Source organism: Peromyscus eremicus, chromosome 8a, assembly GCF_949786415.1.
Source record: "Peromyscus eremicus chromosome 8a, PerEre_H2_v1, whole genome shotgun sequence".
Lineage (NCBI taxonomy): Eukaryota > Metazoa > Chordata > Mammalia > Rodentia > Cricetidae > Peromyscus > Peromyscus eremicus.
The window spans coordinates 53029158-53048984 of NC_081423.1; the positions used below are offsets into that span (position 1 = coordinate 53029158).

The following is a 19827-nucleotide window of genomic DNA, read 5'->3' on the forward strand; positions in this document are numbered from 1 at the left end:
AGGCAGAGTCAGGCGGATCTCTGTGAGTTTGAGGTCAGCCTGGGCTACAGAGTGAGTTCCAGGACAGGCTCCAAAGCTACACAGAGAATCCTTGTCTCAAAAAACCAAAATAAATAAATAAATAAAATGAATAAATATATTGTTGTTGGTTGTTGCTCTTTTTGGGGGGCCTAACTCTCAAATAAATCATACATGAAGGTTTATTCTTACTTATAAATGTCCAGATTTAGTTTGGCTTGTTTCTTGCCAACTTTCCTTAACTTTAAATTATCCCATCTACCTTTTGCCTTGGGGCTTTTTCCTTCTCTTACTTCTGTAATCTTACTTTCATTCTTTCTCCGTGGCTGGCTGTGTGGCTGAGTGGCTGGCCCCTGATGTCCTCCTCCTTCTCTTTTGCTCCTCTCTCCTTCCTCCCAAATGTCTCCTTCTATATATTCTGTCTGCCTGCCAACCCCGCCTACCCTTTCTCCTGCCTTGCTGTTGGCTGTCCAGTTCTTTATTAGACCATCAGGTGTTTCACACAGGCACAGTAACACAGCTTCACAGAGTTAAACAAATGCAACATCAAAAAAAGGAACACACCTTGAAATAATATTCTACAACATAACTCTTCCAGCCAATAATAAGAGGGGGGCTGGGGCTGTAGTTCGGTTGATAGAGTACTTGCCTAGTATTTACTAGGTTCTAGGTTTGATCCCAGCACTGTATAAACAGGATGTGGTAGTATGTGGGTGTAACCTTGTCCCAAAACAACACAAGAAAGAAAGAAACAAAAACTACAAACTGTAGATAATTTTTGCTCTCTTTAAAGAGAGTTTAAACTCTCTTTAAATAGAGTTTCAAGGCAAGCAAGATGATCAGCAGATAAAGGAAGCGGCTACCCAGGCTGACAGTCTGACTTCAATCCCCAGGACCCACATGGGACTAGGAGAAAACTCCCCAAGGTGTTCTCTGACCTCTGTGCATACACAAATGCGTGAATAAATGTAAAAAAAAAAGTTAAATAGCGTTGAGTTGAAGTAATTTTATTGTTTTTAGCTTATTTCAGTTCACATAATGTTTTTGTTGTTTTGTTTTTGGGAAAGCTGGGGAGTTGAACCTAGGGCCCTATGCACACTAGGAAGACACTCTGCCACTGAGCCATACCTCCAACGCTTAACATCCTATAATGTTTTTAAGAGTTACTGCCAGGTGGGGGTGCACATCTTTAATCCTAGCACTCGGGAGGCAGAGGCAGGCAGATCCAAGTTCCAGAGTGGCCTGGTCTACAGAGTGAGTCCCAGGACAGCCAGGGCTACACAGAGAAACCCTGTCTCAAAACAAAGAAAAAATAATAATAATAATTATGCTGAGTAAATGAAGACAGACAAGAGAGAACATACTTTATGAACCTGTTTGTATAAAATTTTAGGAACTACAAACTAGAGGAACAGAGAGAAGGAATTAACTGATTAGGAAGAGACATAAGGAAACTCATAGGGATAGCAGTTGTTTCCATTATCTTGACTGCAGTAAAGGCCGCCTGGGTACATATGCTCATGCTCATCAAAATTTGCCAAGTTGAATACTTTAAATATGGACAGTTTCTTCTTATACTTTAAATATGGACAGTTTCTTCTTTGCCAATTGCACATTAATAAAGGTGTTTTGAAAGAAATCCAATGAATAAAAACAACCCAAATACCTTTTGTCAGGGCACTAGATTTTAAAAGTCATATATTAGTTGAATGCTGGCTCACTCCTGTAGTTTCCCCACTCAGGAGACTGAAGCGGAAGGACTGAGTTTGGAGGCCGACAGACTGCAGAGTGAGTTCCAGGTCAGCCTGAACTACACAGGAAGAGGCCAGTGCTATCAACAAAGCCCGACTGGATGGCTTAGAGGTGTCGCTCAGTGGTAGAACACTTCCCTAACACGTGCAAAGCCCTAAGATCAATCCCCAGAACCACAAAAATAAATACATTCAAAGAAATGAAATACAGCTATCTCAGTGTGAGCCCCTGGGAAATGGTTTAGCAGGTAAAGGTGTTCCACAGCATTCCCGATAGCCTGAGTTTGAGCCTTGGAACCCACGTGAAAAAGCAGGATATTTAGCCTGGCATGGAGTTCTGTGAGTTCCAGGCCAGCCAGAGCTGTATAGGGAGATCCTGTCTTAAAAAAAAAAAAACAAAACCTGGATGCAGTGGCACACATCTGTAAACCGCAACACTCCAGTGGTGAGATGGAAGGCTGAGACAGAATTTCCCAGATGCTCTTGGTACAGCTGACCTGGAGAACGTTGGACAGCAGGAGAAACCAGAAAGACTCAACAAGGTGGAAGGTGAGACCTGAGTCCCAGAAGCCGTCCTCGACCTTCCTGGACTTTCTTGCCAGCCACACAGTTTTAAATGTATGTTCTGTTCTTTTGTCTGTCCCCCAGCTCCTCTTTCTAATGGCTTCTTCTTCTTCTTCTTCTTCTTCTTCTTCTTCTTCTTCTTCTTCTTCTTCTTCTTCTTCTTCTTCTCCTCCCCCTCCTCCTCCTCCCCCTCCTCCTCCTCCCCCTCCTCCTCCTCCCCCTCCTCCTCCTCCTCCTTCTTTTGTTGTTTTGGTTTTTGTTCGTTTGTTTTCTGAGACAGGGTTTCTCTGTGTAGCTTTGGAACCTGTCTGTCCTGGCTATAGACTCTGTAGACCAGGCTGGCCTCAAACTCAACAGAGATCCACCTGACTCGGCCTCCTGAGTGCTGGGATTAAAGGCATGTGCTACCACCTCCCTGCCTGTTTTTCTTCTTATCACAGATTTATAAGTGTTTTTTTTTTTTTTTTTTTTTTTTTTTGCTTTTTCGAGACAGGGTTTCTCTGTGTAGCTTTGCACCTTTCCTGGAACTCACTCGGTAACCCAGGCTGGCCTCGAACTCACAGAGATCCGCCTGGCTCTGCCTCCCAAGTGCTGGGATTAAAGGCGTGAGCCACCACCGCCCGGCATAAGTGATTTTTATATTCTGTACATAAGTCCTCTGTTAGGTATGTGTAATTGTCCTGTTTGATTTTGTTTTTTTGGGTTTTTTGTTTATTTGGTTGGTTGGTTGCTTTTGTTTGTTTTGTTTTTTGAGACAGGGTTTCTCTGTGTAGCTTTGGAGCCTGTCCTGGAACTCACTCTGTAGCCCAGGCTAGCCTCAGACTCACAGAGATCCACCTGCCTCTGCCTCCCGAGTGCTGGGACTAAAGACATGTGCCGCCACCACCCGGCTTTGATTTTGTTTTTAAGACAGAAGTACTTAATGCCCTTCTCTGTCCTCCTCCTGTGCACCCATGGGCATACATACATTTACACATGCACATACACACACACACACATACATGATATATAAACACTGCACACACATAAATGTTTAAAACGTATATAGTTTTCTTTTTTTTTCTTTTTTTTTTTTTTTTTGCTTTTTCGAGACAGGGTTTCTCTGTGTAGCTTTGCGCCTTTCCTGGAACTCACTTGGTAGCCCAGGCTGGCCTCGAACTCACAGAGATCCACCTGGCTCTACCTCCCGAGTGCTGGGATTAAAGGTGTGCGACACCACCACCCGGCGCCTGTGAAGGTTTGTGATGGTTAAAATGTATATTAAGGGAGGCTGGAGAGATAGTTTTATTTTTTCGAGACAATGTTTCTCTATGTGGCTGTCCTGGAACTCACTCTGTAGACCAGGCTGGCCTTGAACTGAGAGATCAGCCTACCTCTGCCTCCCAAGAACTGGGATTAAAGGTGTACACCACCATACCCAGCAAACTTATATAGTTTTGAGACCAGGTATCACTATGTAGACCAGGCTGGCCTCAAACTTGCCTGTGCCTCCTGAGTACTAGGATCATAGGTAAGAGCCAACTTGCCTGGCTTCATTTGATGTTTTGATTCTAATTATACATCCTTACAGATATATATATTTTTGTTTCTGCTGACTCTCACTTATGATGAATTGTTTCCTTGTGTGTCTAATGATTCACGATCCTGAGATGATGGACTATTGATCTTAATCTATAGGAATCACAGGGCCAAAACCTGAGCTGTTTTTCTCCAGCAAGAAATTTCTTTTGTTTCTGCCAGGAACCAGAGATGACGACCTCCCTGAGTCATCTTTCAGGGGTTCCAGGTTACTGCAGAAGCCTCCAAAATCCACCCAACACCTTCAAATGAAGTTACAAATGTGTATGCAATAGCAATCCTGTGAGAAACAGAGGCTCCCAGCCTGGATTAAATGAATAAACACATGGGAACACAGAAAAATGAATACACGTGAGTATTCTCTTTTCCCTCCAATCCCTCATGCATGCTAGTCAGCTACTCTACCATCACACTCCAGCCACAGCCCTGAGTGAATGTTTTTACTGGACTGCACAAAGGCATTGTGGAAGTGTGAATATCAGCTGAGCCCCGAAGGAGCAGTTGGATGTTGAAAAGGCATTCCAGACCAAAGAAATGGAACAAGTTAGTGTCCACGGTGGACTGACAGAATGACTCAGTGGGTAGAAGTACCCCGCTGCCAAACTTGATGACCTTCCTTCGACCCCTGGGATTTACATAATGGAAAGAATAAACCAACTCCTATGAGTTGTCCGAGCTCCACAGGAGTGCTGTGGAGCACGTACACACATACATGCACCACAGTAGATAACAAGTAAGTAAATAAATGTAATAAAAAATAATGTCCAAGTTCTTGGTGAGAAACACAATGGTTTCATGAGGTTCTTGAGGGAAAATTATGTGAGACGTGATTTTCCTCTGAACACTCAATGTCCTCCAAGATCTGGTCATCATGGAGTTCATCTGGGAGTTAGTTAACACATAAGGGACACGTGGTGACCTGTAAAGGCAGTCATGGCAGGGGAGGTAAAAGATGTCTGGATGCACACCACACCTGGAATCTAGCACTCGGTCGGTGTAATGTAAATTATACTGGTAAACTGCCATGTGCTGTTTAAGCTTGTTGAGAGTCTGGGGCTGGGATGGGACACGCCTTTGATCCCATCACTTGGAGGCAGAAGCAGATGGATCTCTGTGAAGTTGGGGCCACCCTGGTCTGCTTAGCAAGTTTCAGGCTAGCCAATGCTGCATGGTGAGGCCCTGTCTCACGAAAAGAAGGAAAGAGATGGGCATGATGGCGTACACCTTTAATCTCAGCACTTGTGAGGCAGAGGCAGGCAGATCTCTGTGAGTTCGAGGCCAGCCTGGTCTTATAAAGAGAGTTCCAGGACAGCCAGGACTATTATACAGAGAAACCCTATCTTGAAAAACCAAAATAATAATAATAAAATAAAACATCCTGTCCTTGAGAACACTGGAAGGCGAACCACTTCCAACAGAGGCTATCACCGTCTGTCCTGTGGTATAAAAACACCTGCAGTAGGACAGAGACTGTGGAAGCGGGAAGCTCAGTGGTTGACTCTGGCTAGTTGCTTCAACTTTCCCAGGTGATTTCTGCTGGATGCTCGTAAGCCCCAGATTTAACTGTTTTCTCAAACAAGCTACTCCAGTCCCCTCTGCTGGATGTTATACGCTTTGTTGCCCCCCCCCCCCCCCGTCCCGTCCCCCCGTCCCGTCCCCCCCCCCCCCCCCCCCGTCCCGTCCCCCCGTCCCGTCGTTGCAGCTTCGATCTCCTTTACTTCCTTTACTAAGCTCACTCATTCAAAACTGGAAGTGCAGCTATGGAGACCGATCTTCTCCAGACTACACAGAGCCATCGGGAGGCAGAGGAAGGAGGATCAGGTCAAGGTCACCCTTGGCTACATAAATAAGGAAATAAAGAAACAGCACTACGGAAGCTACTGATGGATAGCCAGTTGGAGGGATGCATCAGGTGAGGTGCAGGGGTGCGGCAGGAGTTTCCATGCGGTCTTTATACCTGATACCCTCCAGTACCTTCATACGTTCACCGAGCCCGATGTCCCCGGAGAGCGTTCATGTGGAGGCTCCATTATATAGACATCATACGGGCGTCATATGAACATATGTGATACAATCAGTCTCTAGCCACCCTCCCCATCTCAGCAGCTAGGGACTGAGGCTGAAAGACCCAACCATCTGGCAATGGATCCCGTGCTCCTGAGCCGCCTCATTAACATAAAGCCAGGTATGATTGAAAGGGGCTTAATCCAAACAACAACAGATGTTCCTGGTGCCATGATCACTCGGGAAATTCCAAAGGTTTTAGGATCTCTGTGGCAGGAACTGGGACAAAGACCAAATATACATTTCTTATTATATCCCAACATGACAGATGGCGAGGAGGCTGAGAATTGGGGGCATTATAGCTTGGACTCCTGGCCTAGGTCTTCTACACGCCATCATGCCTCAGCAGGAAACACAGGCAGAATCTCACCCCCACTTCCATCTTTAGCTTGAGGAGGGAAAAATCCAGGGAATTAGTCTTTTGGTACGCCCTGGCCCCCCACCCCCTGTCCCTATTTATCTCTTCCTTTTGGACTTAGAATTTATTTCTCTCATGCTCATTTTTATCTGCAAAGAGGAGTGGGATGTAGGAGTGTGCAACTTGACCACCCTAACCACCCTGCGAAAGCCTCTCCTCCGGGCCGAGATGGGCTTCCTCTTAATGCCTTAGACCTGAAGACCCAGATTGGGCACCACCCTTTCCCCAACCTGCCTTCCCTGCAGGAGGATGAACAATTCCTCCTACACAGGGCAGGGATCCAGGAAGAGTAGCAGGAAGAGACACCTGGATACTCCCCATCCCGCTGCTTGACTGGGGCAGGTGGTAGGAGGACCAGGACTTGAGTGAGGTCCATCCGCAGGACTCTTGCTTCTGGAACTGCATCAATGCTGTTAGCTTCTCCCATATTCTGTTCCGGCCACCTCACCCCTGACAATGTCACACAAGGGGCATGGCACCTCAGCATGCTGGCTCACTCCGAAGTTTGGTACACCTATTCCCTGGAAATGGTTTCCCCAGCCCTTGCCAAAAGCCCATCCCTAACCTATCCTATCTCTCCCTCTGCATCCCAAGCCCTCTGTTCTCTTCCCGTTATTGCATCATCACCCTGCCAGTAACACTCCTCCTCTGCTAACAAAGACTTTGCCTTGTTATTGTATCTAGTGCTTGGCTCCTGTGTGATAAGTTCTCCATAACCTTTGTTGAATGCATGCATGGGATACAACACCATCTGGTAAAGCCAAGGAGACCAAGTACTCCTTTGGTAGAAGTGGTACAGATGGAGAATCTCCAGCCTTCACCAATATGTCTTCTCTAGGATCTATCTAGTCACTGCCCACTGCCCAGTTTGGTGCTCCTTGGTCCCCACAGATGGCTTTTCTCAGGCCCTTGGGTTCTTAGTTCCTCCTTGTTATCATTCTACTTCCTCCTAGGACCCTGAAGTCCCTTCTTTTTCCATTTCCATTTGCCTCACTCATTTTCAGAGTTGTTACCCCCTACTGTACATACACCTTCTGTTCATAGCCACTGTGTTCCCCCAAGCTTGCACCAGAAATAAGACCACCACCACAATACAGTAGCTTAGACCTCAGCCCTAGAGTCTGAGTGCCTGAGGCTTTGTTTAAAAACACTCCGATGCGCACATGCCTGATGTATGTATGTGGACTACGTGCGTGAAGGAGCTCATAGAGGCTAGAAGAAGCATTGGATCCCCTGGAGCTGGAGTTAGCCACCATGTGGGTGCTGGGAACTGAACCTGGGTCCTCTGCAAGAGCAGTAGGTCTTCTTAAACTGCTGAGCTGACTCTTCCAAGCCCATGACATCTGAGTTTGAATTTCAGCTTTACCTCTTACAAAGCTGTGAACATGAACAAATATAATTTCATATCATTCTATCTATGTGTCTTCTTCTTCTGGATAAACTTACTGGGAGCATCTACCTAATGGCTTCACCGGATAGTTAACCATATCTCCGTGTGCAGTTGCTAGTCTCTGAAATGGCTTCCAATGTGTCCCCTCCTGGTATTCAACCCGTTGAATAGTACCTTCCCCAAATTAACAGAGTTCATCCATGTAATCAATGGGGTATTTCAGAAAGGATGCTGTGTGATTTTGTGTTTTGTATTATTTTATGTTTGAGACAGAGTCTTGCTGTATAGATCATGCTGGCCTGGGACTCACTGTGTACCTGAGACTTGCCTCAAACTTTCAATCCTCCTGCCTCACTCTTCCAGGGATTGGGACTAATGTATGTGCCACCAACTAGGTGTGTGACTTTCTAATGGGACCATGAAAACAGTATGACTTCCACCTTTCTCTTGTATTATTCCCTTTGGGAGAAGCCAGGTACCATGTTGAGGACACCCAATCAGTTCATTGGACAATTCCATGTAGGTGTTGGAGACAAAACTAGGGAAATGTCATTCCTTAAGACCTGGGCTCAAAGAGTGACACAGACAATCTACAATGTTCTGTCCACCAACCTGTCATAGAGCAGGCACTGAAGGGAAGTCACACAGACTCACGTCTCCTTGGAATACACATCGAAGAATTTGGGATCCTTTTTTTTTTTTTTTTTTCCTTTATTTTTATTTTATGTGTTTGCCTGCATGGATGTCTATGCATCACATGTGTGCAGTGCCTGTGGAGACCAGAGGGGAGAGTGAGAACCTCTAGGATTGGAGTTACAGGTATCTATGAGCCACCGTGTGGATGCTGAGAATGGAACCAGAATCCTCTAGAATAGCCAGTGCTCCTAACCACTGAGCCACCTCTCCAGCCTGAGATTCTTTTCTTTTCTTTTTTTTTTTTTTTTTTTTTTTTTTTTTTTTTTTTTTTGGTTTTTTGAGACAGGGTTTCTCTGTGTAGCTTTGTGCCTTTCCTGGAACTCACTTTGGAGACCAGGCTGGCCTCGAACTCACAGAGATCCGCCTGCCTCTGCCTCCCAAGTGCTAGAACTAAAGGCATGCGCCACCACCGCCTGGCGAGATTCTTCTTTAATTTGATTTTTTTTTTTTTTTTTTTTGAGACAGGGTTTCTCTGTGTAGCTCTGGCCATCCTGGAACTTGCTCTGTGGACTAGGCTGGCCTTGAACTCACAGAGATCCACTTGCCTCTGCCTCCTGAATGCTAGGATTAAATGTGTGCACCAGCACACCCAGCTTCCTTTGTTTTTTATTTTTATTTCTTTTTCCAATGTGTTTATTTTTGTTTTCTGTATATATGGGGGTTTGCACATATGTCTGTGCATCGTGTGCATGTCTGGTGCCCACAGATGCCAGAAGAGGGAACTGGATTCCCTAGAGCTGGAGTTAAAGGGGGGTGTGAAACACTTGATGTTGGCTCTAGGAGCAGAACCTGGATCCCCAGGAGAGTAGCAAGTTCCCTCAACTGGTGCACGATCTCTCCAGCTCTTGTTTTTAATTTTTGTTTTATTTTTGAGACAGGATCTCACAAGGTAGCCCTGACTGGCCTCGAACTCACAGAGATCTGCCCGTCTCTGCCCCTTGAGTGCTGTGATTAAAGGCACTGTGCCCAGAAAGGGAGCCTTTTTTCTTTACAACTGACAAATAGTCGTCCTGTTTGGTGAAGGGCTCAGAGCAGCCAGCCCTGGGGTAGAGTCGGTAGAAGTGCTTGCTGCACAAGACTAAGAGTTTGAGTTTGGGGCTGGAGAGATGGCTCAGCGGTTAAGAGCACTGACTGCTCTCCCAAAGGACCTGGGTTCAATTCCCAGCACCCACACAGTGTCTCACGACCATCTGTGACTCCAGTCCTGGAGGATCCGACACATTCCGCCCTCCTCTCTGGGCACTGTATGTACGTGGTGCACAGTCATCCAGGCAGGCAAAATATCCATACACAAAAACAAATAAAATATTAAAAAAAGAAGAAGAATTTGAGTTTGGATCTCCAACACATACATAAAAAGGCAGGCCTCTGTACCTCCAGTACTGAGATTGTGGAGACAGACAGATCCCTAGGGCTCCCTGGCCAATCAGCTTAGCCAATCAGTGAGCTCCGGGTTCATCTAGAGACCCTGGGATGGCAAGATGACTCAGATGACCTGAGTTTGATCCCTGAAACCCACATAAAAACCAAACAAACAACAACCAAAAAACCCAGACACTGTGGTATGCATCTGTAACCCCAGCAACCCTACAGTACAATGGAAGGCAGAGACAGAAGAATCCACCCAGAAGTTCAAGTGTCACCTAGCCTGGAGGACACAGGGTGGCAGAAACAAGAGAGACTCTGCCTCAACAAGATGGAAGGGGAGAGCTGACTCTTCAAAGTCCTCTTCTGGCCTCCATGAGCTCACTGTGGCATACACATGCACCCGCACATCGCTCACACATAGTAGCAAAAATAGAGAGCAATAGAGGATGGCACCCAAAAGATGACCTTTGACCTCTATACATGCATGTGTTCCCACATGTACATATACACACACTCAAGTGAAAAGGCAACACGGCCTCTTGTGCACCCCACTCACAAGTTGCTTCATGAGCGTGTGCATCAGGAGACAGGCCTGGAGCCATCGAGGATGTCTTCTGGAGTTACCTATGTGCCAGGCGTGATGGAAATGGAGATCACAAATCCTCCTTCTGCAGTAGCTCCATAGGAAACACATGATCTAGAGAGGTTAGGAAAAGACCACCAAGTCAAGTTCTTCTCGGTGTCCACTGTGACCAGCCTGGCTGACTACAGCCATGACCATGGCTGATGTTACTCAGAAAGTGTCCCCCTTCAAAGATGTCCACTTCATCAAAAACGCTTGAGGAGGAGGCTGGAGAGATGGCTCAGAGGTTAAGAGCACTGGCTGCTCTTGCAGAGGTCCTGAGTTCAATTCCCAGCAACCACATGGTGGCTCACAACCATCCATAATGAGATCTGGTGCCCTCTTCTGGCGTGCAGGTATACATGCAGGCAGAACATTGTATACATAATAAATAAATAAATATTAAAAAAAAAAAAAAACACTTGAGGATCCTGTCTGACAGTCATTGTAACTGCAAGCAGCTTGGAGACCAATGAGGCCACCAAACCCTCAACAGGGATCTCTCTGAGTTCACGGATACCAGCAGGAGCTGAGCTCTTAGAGGCCATTCTGCGCTTCCCACTGTTGTGAGAGAGGAGAATGTCCCCTCTGAGGTCGTATGCTTCCAGCAGGCCTTGGGGCAGGACTGTTCTGTTGCCATCCAAGAAGGCAATCAGCAAAACCAGCAGATCCAGTCTATTCCAAAAACCTCTTAGTCTTGGCCTGTGACCTCTGCCCTGATTTCTCCACTGACCCCTGCCCCTGCTTGTTAGCATACATTATTTTCAGTAGCTTTAAAAAAAAATACTACACACACACACACACACACACACACACACACACACACACACACACACAAATAGACATCAACCATTAAGCCAGAAGTGGTGGTCACACTTGAAATACCAGCAGTAAAGGAAGGAAGACCAGTAGTTCAAGATCATTCTCAGCTACATAGTCAGTTTAAGGCGAGCCTGGACTATGTGAGGTCCTGTCTCAACTCCTACCCGCCCCCGCTCCCCCAAAACACCCCCGCAGCACCTTGATGTGACAGGTGCGGTAGGTGGGAGATGCCTGAGGAAGAAGTCCACTGTCCCAGTGTGACTCAGAGCAGTGCTGCAGAAGTATTATCTGAGCCAGAGCAGAAGGACATTCCAGAAGGGGGGACATGCCTGGACAAAGGCAGAAAGACAAAGCATTTAGGAAACTTCAGTGATTCACTGTGGCTGTGGGGAGTAGGATAAGGTAGACAGCTGTGGGAGATAACGTCCTCAACAAGTGGCAGCTGGATCCGACATGTGACAAAGGGAAATCGCTGGGGTACTGATGAAGAGAGCTTGTAGCATTTGGAAGAGGAAGAAGGACCCGTGGCGGGCTCTGCTGTGGAGCGTGAGAGCGATCCTGATCCCAAGAGAGCACTGGGGATGTCAGTGAGGGAGCTTTGTTTGGACACGTGGAGTCTGAGATGTTCATGGGCATGCCAGTGGAAATTCCAGTTAGGTCCGTGTTTAGAAAGCTCTGGCCTAAGTAGCAGATAAGACAAGTGGGCTGCTGATGGAGAAAGTCAGGGTAAACAAGTGAGGCATATGTTCTGTAGGCAGGGAAGAGATGGGGAATGGCTTCAGTGGTTTGTTTTTGTTTTGTTTTGTTTTTGAGACAGGATCTTATGTGTGCTAGGCTGACCTTGATCTTGCTATGTACCTGAAGATGACTTTGAATTTCTGATTCTCTTGCCTCTCTCTCCCTGGTGTAAGGAATACAGACATATACCGTGCCGTGTGTGTGTGTGTGTGTGTGTGTGTGTGTGTGTGTGTGTGTGTGCTGGGAATCAAACCCAGGCCTTGTCAGACAAGTGTTCTACCACTGAGCTACATCACCAGCCTTAGTATGGTTGATGATAGTGATGGGGATGGCACAGTGGACTCTCAGGTATGATAAGCAAGTGTTCTAACAGTAAACTATACACTCATCTTCACCTTTCTCATTTTTTTTTTTAATATAGGGTCTCAATATATAGCCCTGACTGTCCTGGAACTGACTCTGTAGACCAGGCTGGCCTCCTTCGAACTCAGAGAGCCTCCTGCTTCTGCCTCCCGAGTTCTGGGATTAAAGGTGTATGCCACTATGCCCAGCTCCTTCTTATATTTTGCTTTTTACACTTTTTTTTTTTAAGATTTATTTATTATGTGTACAGAAGAGGGTGACAGATCTCGTTACAGATGGCTGTGAGCCACCATGTGGTTGCTGGGAATTGAACTCAGGACCTCTGGAAGAGCAGCCAGTGCTCTTAACCTCTGAGCCATCTCTCCAGCCCCGCTTTTTACACTTTTGATTTTATGCATATGTGTATGCACATGGGTATGTGCATGCAGGAATCTGTGGAGGTCAGAAGAGGTGTGGCCCCCTGGAACTGTGGTTGCAGATGGTTGTGGGTGCTGGGAACCATGCCCGGGTCCTCTGTAAGAGCAGCAAGTGCTCTAAACCACTAAGCCATCTCTCTAGACCCTGCTTTGCTTTGTTTTTGAAAACAGGATCTCTTGCAGTCCAGCTTGGCCTTAAGTTTAATATGCAACCAAGAATGACCTTGAACTCTGATTCTCCAGCCTCCACATCCCAAGCATTAGCATTACAGTAGGAGCCACCAGATTTTTAAAAAATTTTATTTTATGTAATTTGTTTAAGATATGTGTTCTATCTGCATGTATTACCTGCAGGCCAGAAGAGGGCATCACATCCTTTTATAGACAGTTGTGAGCCACCATGTGGTTGCTGGGAATTGAACTCAGGACCACTAAGAGCAGCCAGTGCTCTTAACCACTGAGCCATCTCTCCAGCACCCACAGTTCCCTTCTTGTTGTTTAAAAGCAAATATTTTTTAATTCTATTCATTTCTTACATTTTTAATATCTTTGAAGTCAGTGTGAATTTTAGTTACAGGCATGCCATAGCTTAATTGATAGATTTTTTTTCTTAACACACAGTAATAGTATATATTATAATTGATGGTTTCATAGATTTTTTAAGATTTTGGTTTTCATTTTATGTGTATGAATATTTTGCCAGCATGTAGGTATGTGTACCACATGTATTCCTGGTGTCCACAGAGGCCAAAAGAAGGTACTGGACCTCCTAAACTGGAGTTTTGGACAGTTGTTGCTGCCATGTGGGTGCTGGGAACAGAACTTGGGTCCTCTGCAAGAGCTCTTCATAGTTGAGCTGCCTCTAGTCCCTGATATCATACATTTAATGAAACACAGTTGTGCTTACATTAAAGGAATGTTACAGTCAAAACTAATTCATACAAAATGCTGAACCCGGTGGCATCTGCCTCTAATCCCCGCTACACAACAAGACTGTGTCCAAAACAAAATATAAGGAAATGGTGCAGAGGTTAAATACATTGCCAAGGCCCAGTAAGAGCAGACTAAGGATTTGAAATGAGCAGCCCAACTCCAAAACCCAACTTCATCACATGCTGTAAGAAATGTGGAGCTTTGGGAGGACCCATGTGGCCACTGAGAATGACCTGGGTTCAAGAGGAGCATTCACAACCAGATGGAGCATATAAGTCCACTATAAAAGGTTCTTGGTGGGCTGGAGACCACCTCAGGAGAAGGGGGCAGACGGGATAGAGGTCCTTGAATAAGGGGTGGTGTTGTAGATCTATGAATATTGGGCAGGAGAATGGAATCACCTGTAAAATGTTGATCCTGGAAATAGAGGCTGAGCAGAGGAGGAGACAGGCCAGCTGCCATCCAGAGAACTGTGCCTCCGCTGAGGTCAGGATGTCATGGGGCTTCTCACACCTTCTTGGGTAGTGATGCTACCTGGTACCTGATAGGCATTCAGTGTTGTCCAAGGAATGGATGAGTTTCCCTATGATCTTGGACAAGTTTGTGCTCTTATATGCTCTTATGTGCTCTCATATATTCATGTATAAAATGAAAGGATTGTCTAGAATGTGTGAAACAAACAGGGCCAGATGGTGGTGGTGCATGCCTACAATCCCATCATTTAGGAGGTAGAGGCAGGAAGGTCAGAGGCTCAGGGTCATCCTCAGCATCATAGCAAGTTGGAGGCCAGATTGAGCTGACAAGACCAAAGGGCCATAGGGATGGCTCAGCAGGTTAAGGAGCTTGCCACCAAGACTGATCATCTGAGTTCAGCCCCTAGAGCCCTTATAGTAGGAGAAGACTGACTCCTTTAAACTGTCCTCTGTCCTCCATACATGTGCTGTGGTCCACATACGCTTACACACACAATAACCAACCAAACAAATAAAATTTAAAAACAAAATCTAGGGCAGGGCATGGTGGTGCACACCTTTAATCTCAGCACTTAGTGGCAGAGGCATGTGGATCTCTGTGAGTTCGAGGCCAGCCTGATCTACAAATCGAGTTCCAGAGCTGTTACACAGAGAAACTGTCTTGAAAAACAAAAAACAGATGAAAAAGAAAAATTAGAAGGAAAACAGTGGAGATCTCAGAAAGCTTCTTTCCGACGCTAGGCAATGCGAGGCCAGTTAGCACAGTGGTCCAGACCTGGCTGTAGATCACATTAGCCAAGGCTTTGTGTGAGACCACTTTGCTCACGCTCAGGGGAGAGACAGAAGCATGAGTCGTTTGGAAACTGTCCTGGTGACTCCAAATGTGCCATTTGAAAACACTTGCCCTCAGTTTGAAAACTAGGTGAAGGCTGGGACCTCATCTGGGCTTCAGTGCTTATAGTGGGGCTGGTGACAGGCGGCTGGTGACAGGCCTCTCTTCACCTTCCATCTCTTGTCATCCGAACCCCAACCCCCTAACACACAGAGACCCGGCACCCACTTTTCTCCCACCGTAAACTGTTGACGTCAGGGCAGGATTTTCCTGTGTATCCTAGGATGTTAGCAGCGGCCTTAGTCTCCACCCACTAGAAGCCAGTAACACATCCCCCATTCAAAACAAAACTGTCTCCAGACATTGCTAAATACCCGGGGGGAGGGGAGCGCCCCTAATTAGAATTCCTAAGAATCTCCATTCTCTTGCCTGCCCAAGTTGCAGATAGAGACCAGGCACGGAGGGAAGGCATTGCGCGCCAAATTTAGTTGGGCCCAGCAGGAGTGGAGGCCAGGGCGGCACAGTATTAACACAATGGAGGGACTGCATGCCAGCGGGCTGACTGATGTGGTCTCAACCCAGAGGGAGAGAGTTTTCCAGAACTCTCATTCCCGGATTCGCGATCAGTCATAGGAGGGCCTAGAGCAACGTCTACAGGCCAACAGTCCCCCGCTTTCCGGGAATGGACAGAGGGATGTGGGAGTGGTGGGCAAGGGATTCTTTCCTTCTGTAGATAATTTCCTGGCATCATCCACGGCTCTGTCTGATTGGTGGAGCGGAGAAGAGGAGGAACTTTCCAGCTGTGGGTGCCTGGGTTCCTGGAGGCATCTGACATGGATATTGATTACAAAAGTCTGAGTTTTAGGGTCTGGAAGAGGGAGGCTTTGGGGCTGGGTCTAAAAAGTGGCTTGTTCCCACCCTATGGGATACAGAAATTGTGGGCACAAATTCCTTAGAGCTGGGGTGGGAAAGCTGTGAGCATCTTCACAAGTCTTTCGCTTGCAGGTGGCGGTACCTGAAAGAAGACAGAGGATGGGAGGCCTGGAGGGAAGCAGGGAAGGGGGTTGGGAGGAAGGAGGAAGGACGGTTTCCGGCATTTCTCCGGTTTATCCCGCAACTCACTCCACCTGGAGGCTCAGAGCACCCAAAAGCAGGACAATCCCGGAGATAGATAAGAGCAGAATCTTAGCGTCCCGCAGATCGTAACTTCCTGCAAGGAACCCAGGAAGCCGTTGATGATCCCGCGGATCACACCAGGGCACCGAAGGGGTCCCAGGGGCCGCGTAAGGAGTAAGAACCTGGAAAGCAGCGCTTTCGGGGCCAACACGACGCCTCCTTGCCCTCGCAGGTGGAGCAGTTGTACAGGATGGTGCTGCCCCCTGCAGGAGACAATAGGAGCAGCGCGGGCGAGCGAAGCCAAGGTCTCCACCCTTCCAACCACCCAACTTCCTCAGGCTTGTTAGTTACCCTTTTGACTCACGGCAGGCGGGAGCACAGAGAGCTGAAAGGAAGGACCAAGAGGGGTGGCTGACCTCTTCAGTCACACTCCACTTGGCTACAAATCCCAGGCGGCCCCTTGATTCCTTCCCCATCAATACCTTCTCTGGTGTACTGGGGGATCTTGGTCTTCTGAAGCCATTGCCAATATGAAGGAAGCGAGGAAAAGGATCTTTTTATCTCTGGAGAGGCAGGGCACAGCTGTATTGCCCTAGGCCTCATGCCTTCCATGCCCTTTCCCAGATCAGCCCATCTTCACCTGCCCCCACCCCATCCTTCCTTGAGTCCAAGGTTTCAGCTTCCCTCCGACCTCACCCATGACCTTCAGGACTCTGTGGGTCTTCTCTGTGATTTTGTTCATGGTCACCTCATCTGTGGAGATGGGAGGAGGAGCTAGCCTCTCGGTAGGCTCCAGGGTTTTTGTGTTTCCTATTTCCTAGGACACAGAGTTCTTCCACACAGAGAGGCTAGTGTGTCTAGGGGGCGCTATGGACTGAAGCGGTGACGGAGGGGCACAGTTAGGGACTCGGGCCACCCCTTTAGGATACACAGGTGACTTTCGCAGGGCTAACCTTGTGTGTCTGGCATTACCTAAGGCAAAGGCTGAGAAATCGGGGGAAGCCCATTCCTTCCACTGCATCTCCATCTGGCTACTGAGCCGAGCCAGGCGGCTTGGCAAGGCATGAGTTGGGAGGCGGCAAAAGATACAAGCCTTGGCGACGGCCAGGAAAACCCCTGCTAGCGCCAGCACCCACATGAGGCCTGCTGGAGGATGGGGGGAGCCCAACCCCCTGGACCAGGGAAGACTCAGAATGCTCTGAGATTCGGATTCTAGCCCTTCGCGTAGCAGGTTCTAGACTGATCTAGAACAATGCCATTGTTTCACCGCTGGACTCCGGCAAAGCTGCCCCTGGGCCCCCAGAACTGGCGGCCAGTAGGAGAGAGAGGGAGAAATCGGGGTTTCGGTTGCAAGGCGGCAATGGCCTTTACACGTCCGTGGTTCTGAAAGCCATTTTATTTTTCTTCTTATAAGTCACAGTGATAGATGAATGACTCCTCCCAGTGAAGATGTGCATGTGTGCATCCACTCAGGAAACCCAGAAGTGCTATCCCTTCCCACACCCTCTGCACTCTGTCAACTCTGTCTCCTCTCTGCCCAGGACAGCCTTAGGCCTCAGCCAGCTATTTCCTAGCAACAGGCTCACGGTTGTCTCAGCAACCAAGAGCTCCCGGAGGTCTCAGAGGCCTATCTAAGCCCAGTGGCTTTTACCTCTCATCGGAAGAGCCCAGTGACTCAAACTCAAACAAGTCCCTCCTGCCTACGTGGTGGTGTGGGCATAAACACACACTCAAACACACACACACCCTATGATTAAACTAAATCTCAATCTGCTCTCACACATACCATAGATATACCTGAGCCTGAAGAGTTGCTAGGCAACCCCAAACAGGCCTGGACATGCCAGGATCACAGAAGGACCATCATGTAAACACAAGAGTCGGCAACACTGATGGGAACTGAGACGCCAGGGGCCCAAGCTTCAGTCAGATACAGAGGCTGGCCCCAGGGGCCCAAGCTTCAGTCAGATACAGTGGCTGGCCCACACACACACACACACACACACACACACACACACGAAAGAAGTTCAGGGCACAAAAAACACTACCATCTTTCCCCATGTCCAGCCCCACTTACAGAGAGTCCTCTAAAACACTCGGAATTCCAGAAGGGTGCTCTAGCCCCACGCTTATGGGAGTTCTCCTAGCTCCCTTTTGTCAACCTAGGATAAGATGTCTATTTTCAATCTCCCACAGTAGGTGGCTTGGGACATAGTAAAGAATCTCCCAGATGTCTTGGCCTCTTAATGGTCATGGTAGGATAAGGTGCCCACCTCCAGGAGGGGAAGCCACAGTCTAGGGGACAGCCCACATTTGACAATTCAAAATATGTCCTTCCACCTAGTGCTCAAACCTCCAGAGTTCTGCTAAGTCTAGCCTGGGCAAAGAGGTGCTTCCTTACTTTTCCACACCCCTGAATACAGAGGGCCCATCCTCAAGCAAGAATAGGCTTGAGAAACCATGGATGCTTTCCCAGGATAAGCCCCGGTGTAGACCTTCTGGACCACTCAAGTTCTGGGAGTTGAGTCGGGGCAGCTCGATTTGGGAATCTCAGCCTATACCTAGGCTCCAGTCAGGTTTGGTGGGATCCCTGACTCTCATAGCTCCCACACCAGAACTAGAAAGAGGCTTCGGAAGAGCCATCAGCCCCTTGGCTGACGCATTCCTCCACAGTCAAGTGAAAGGTAGCATGCTCAGTGGCGGACAAAGCGTAGCGATCTGGAGTTCAGTAGGTCTTCAGGGTCTGGGAAGACCGAGTCCAGGCGGAAGCCATGTTCCAGAGCCACCCGGAGTACCTCCTCCAGGAAGGCAGGCGTGTTCACCACCTCCCGCCGATCTTCTGGCCCCCCAGTCCACAGCGGCTGCAGTCCCAGTCTTTCATACTCCACGTCAGGGAGTTCCCGGGGGCGGGAAGCCCACTCTAGACGAAAATGTGGACCGCTCTCGGCCCTGTCCCCACTGACCACACCAAATCGGTTGCGCATGGCACCCAGACACTCAGGGTCAGTACAGAAGAGGTTGGCTCGGAAGGTGTCCACCTGGACAGAGCTCAGCTCATAGTGGTGTGGGCCCCTTCGAGCAGAGAAGTGTACCAGGCGGGGGTTGACATCTACATCGGCATGGAGCAGGGCAGCTCTGGGGGCAGGGGTACCCCGAGAAGCTTCCAGTTCCCGCAGGGCATCCAGAAGGGGCCGGATCTGGTAGAAGTCAGCCTCTGCCTTAAGAAGTGCGGTTTCTCCATACCCACGGGGCAGGTCCAGACGGCCCAGGCGCAGGAAATTGAGGATATGCCGGAAAGCCTTGCCATCTCTGTCGATGAAGTAATGGCCATCTCCTTGCCGGTTGAGATTGGCTGGCATAAGGGTGTCAGCCCTAAACATGGCCCCCAGCATGGAGTCTGGGAAGCGAGTCAGGGTCTCCAATGTAGTGGAGTATAGTGTTCCCCCGACATTTAGGGTCACGGGGCCCCCAAAAGAAGGGGGTGAAGAGGACACAGGAGGGGGGGAAATTTTGGGGACTGTAGGAGACAAGCAAGGAGAAGGAAAAGGCAGAATCTCCTGGATTTTGGGAAGAATCCGATGGTAATGTTCAGACTCGCTATGTTGGAGGCAGAGGTTGCAGAACAAGACAGCGAAGTTTGTAGCTCACCCCAGCTACCTTGGTGG

At 48.1% G+C, this 19827-nt stretch overlaps 2 protein-coding genes across 9 annotated transcripts; both read right to left on the reverse strand.

Annotated features, from left to right (window-relative positions):
• Positions 1–15510: 15510 nt before the first annotated feature.
• Tmem95 (transmembrane protein 95) lies at positions 15511–17365 on the reverse strand. Of its 8 annotated transcripts, none has more exons than XR_009380514.1 (7): positions 17135–17365; positions 16859–16915; positions 16645–16725; positions 16514–16547; positions 16345–16425; positions 16169–16256; positions 15511–16061 (listed from the first exon to the last, which is right to left on the reverse strand). XR_009380514.1 is itself a non-coding variant. In XM_059269460.1 (7 exons), the coding sequence occupies exons 1-7, from the start codon at positions 17298–17300 to the stop codon at positions 16031–16033; spliced, it is 501 nt and encodes a 166-aa protein (XP_059125443.1). In that variant the 5' UTR covers positions 17301–17365; the 3' UTR covers positions 15511–16030. The 8 variants fall into 8 exon arrangements, 7 of the variants coding, with proteins under 7 accessions (XP_059125443.1, XP_059125440.1, XP_059125442.1 ...); XM_059269460.1 differs by having other exon boundaries at positions 16527–16573; positions 16645–16675; XM_059269457.1 differs by having other exon boundaries at positions 16527–16547.
• An 812-nt stretch (positions 17366–18177) lies between these two features.
• Positions 18178–19798, reverse strand: Kctd11 (potassium channel tetramerization domain containing 11). The gene has a single exon (XM_059269464.1). It carries the CDS (start codon positions 19552–19554, stop codon positions 18856–18858), a length of 699 nt encoding a protein of 232 aa, XP_059125447.1. The 5' UTR covers positions 19555–19798; the 3' UTR covers positions 18178–18855.
• Between the last annotated feature and the right edge of the window lie 29 nt (positions 19799–19827).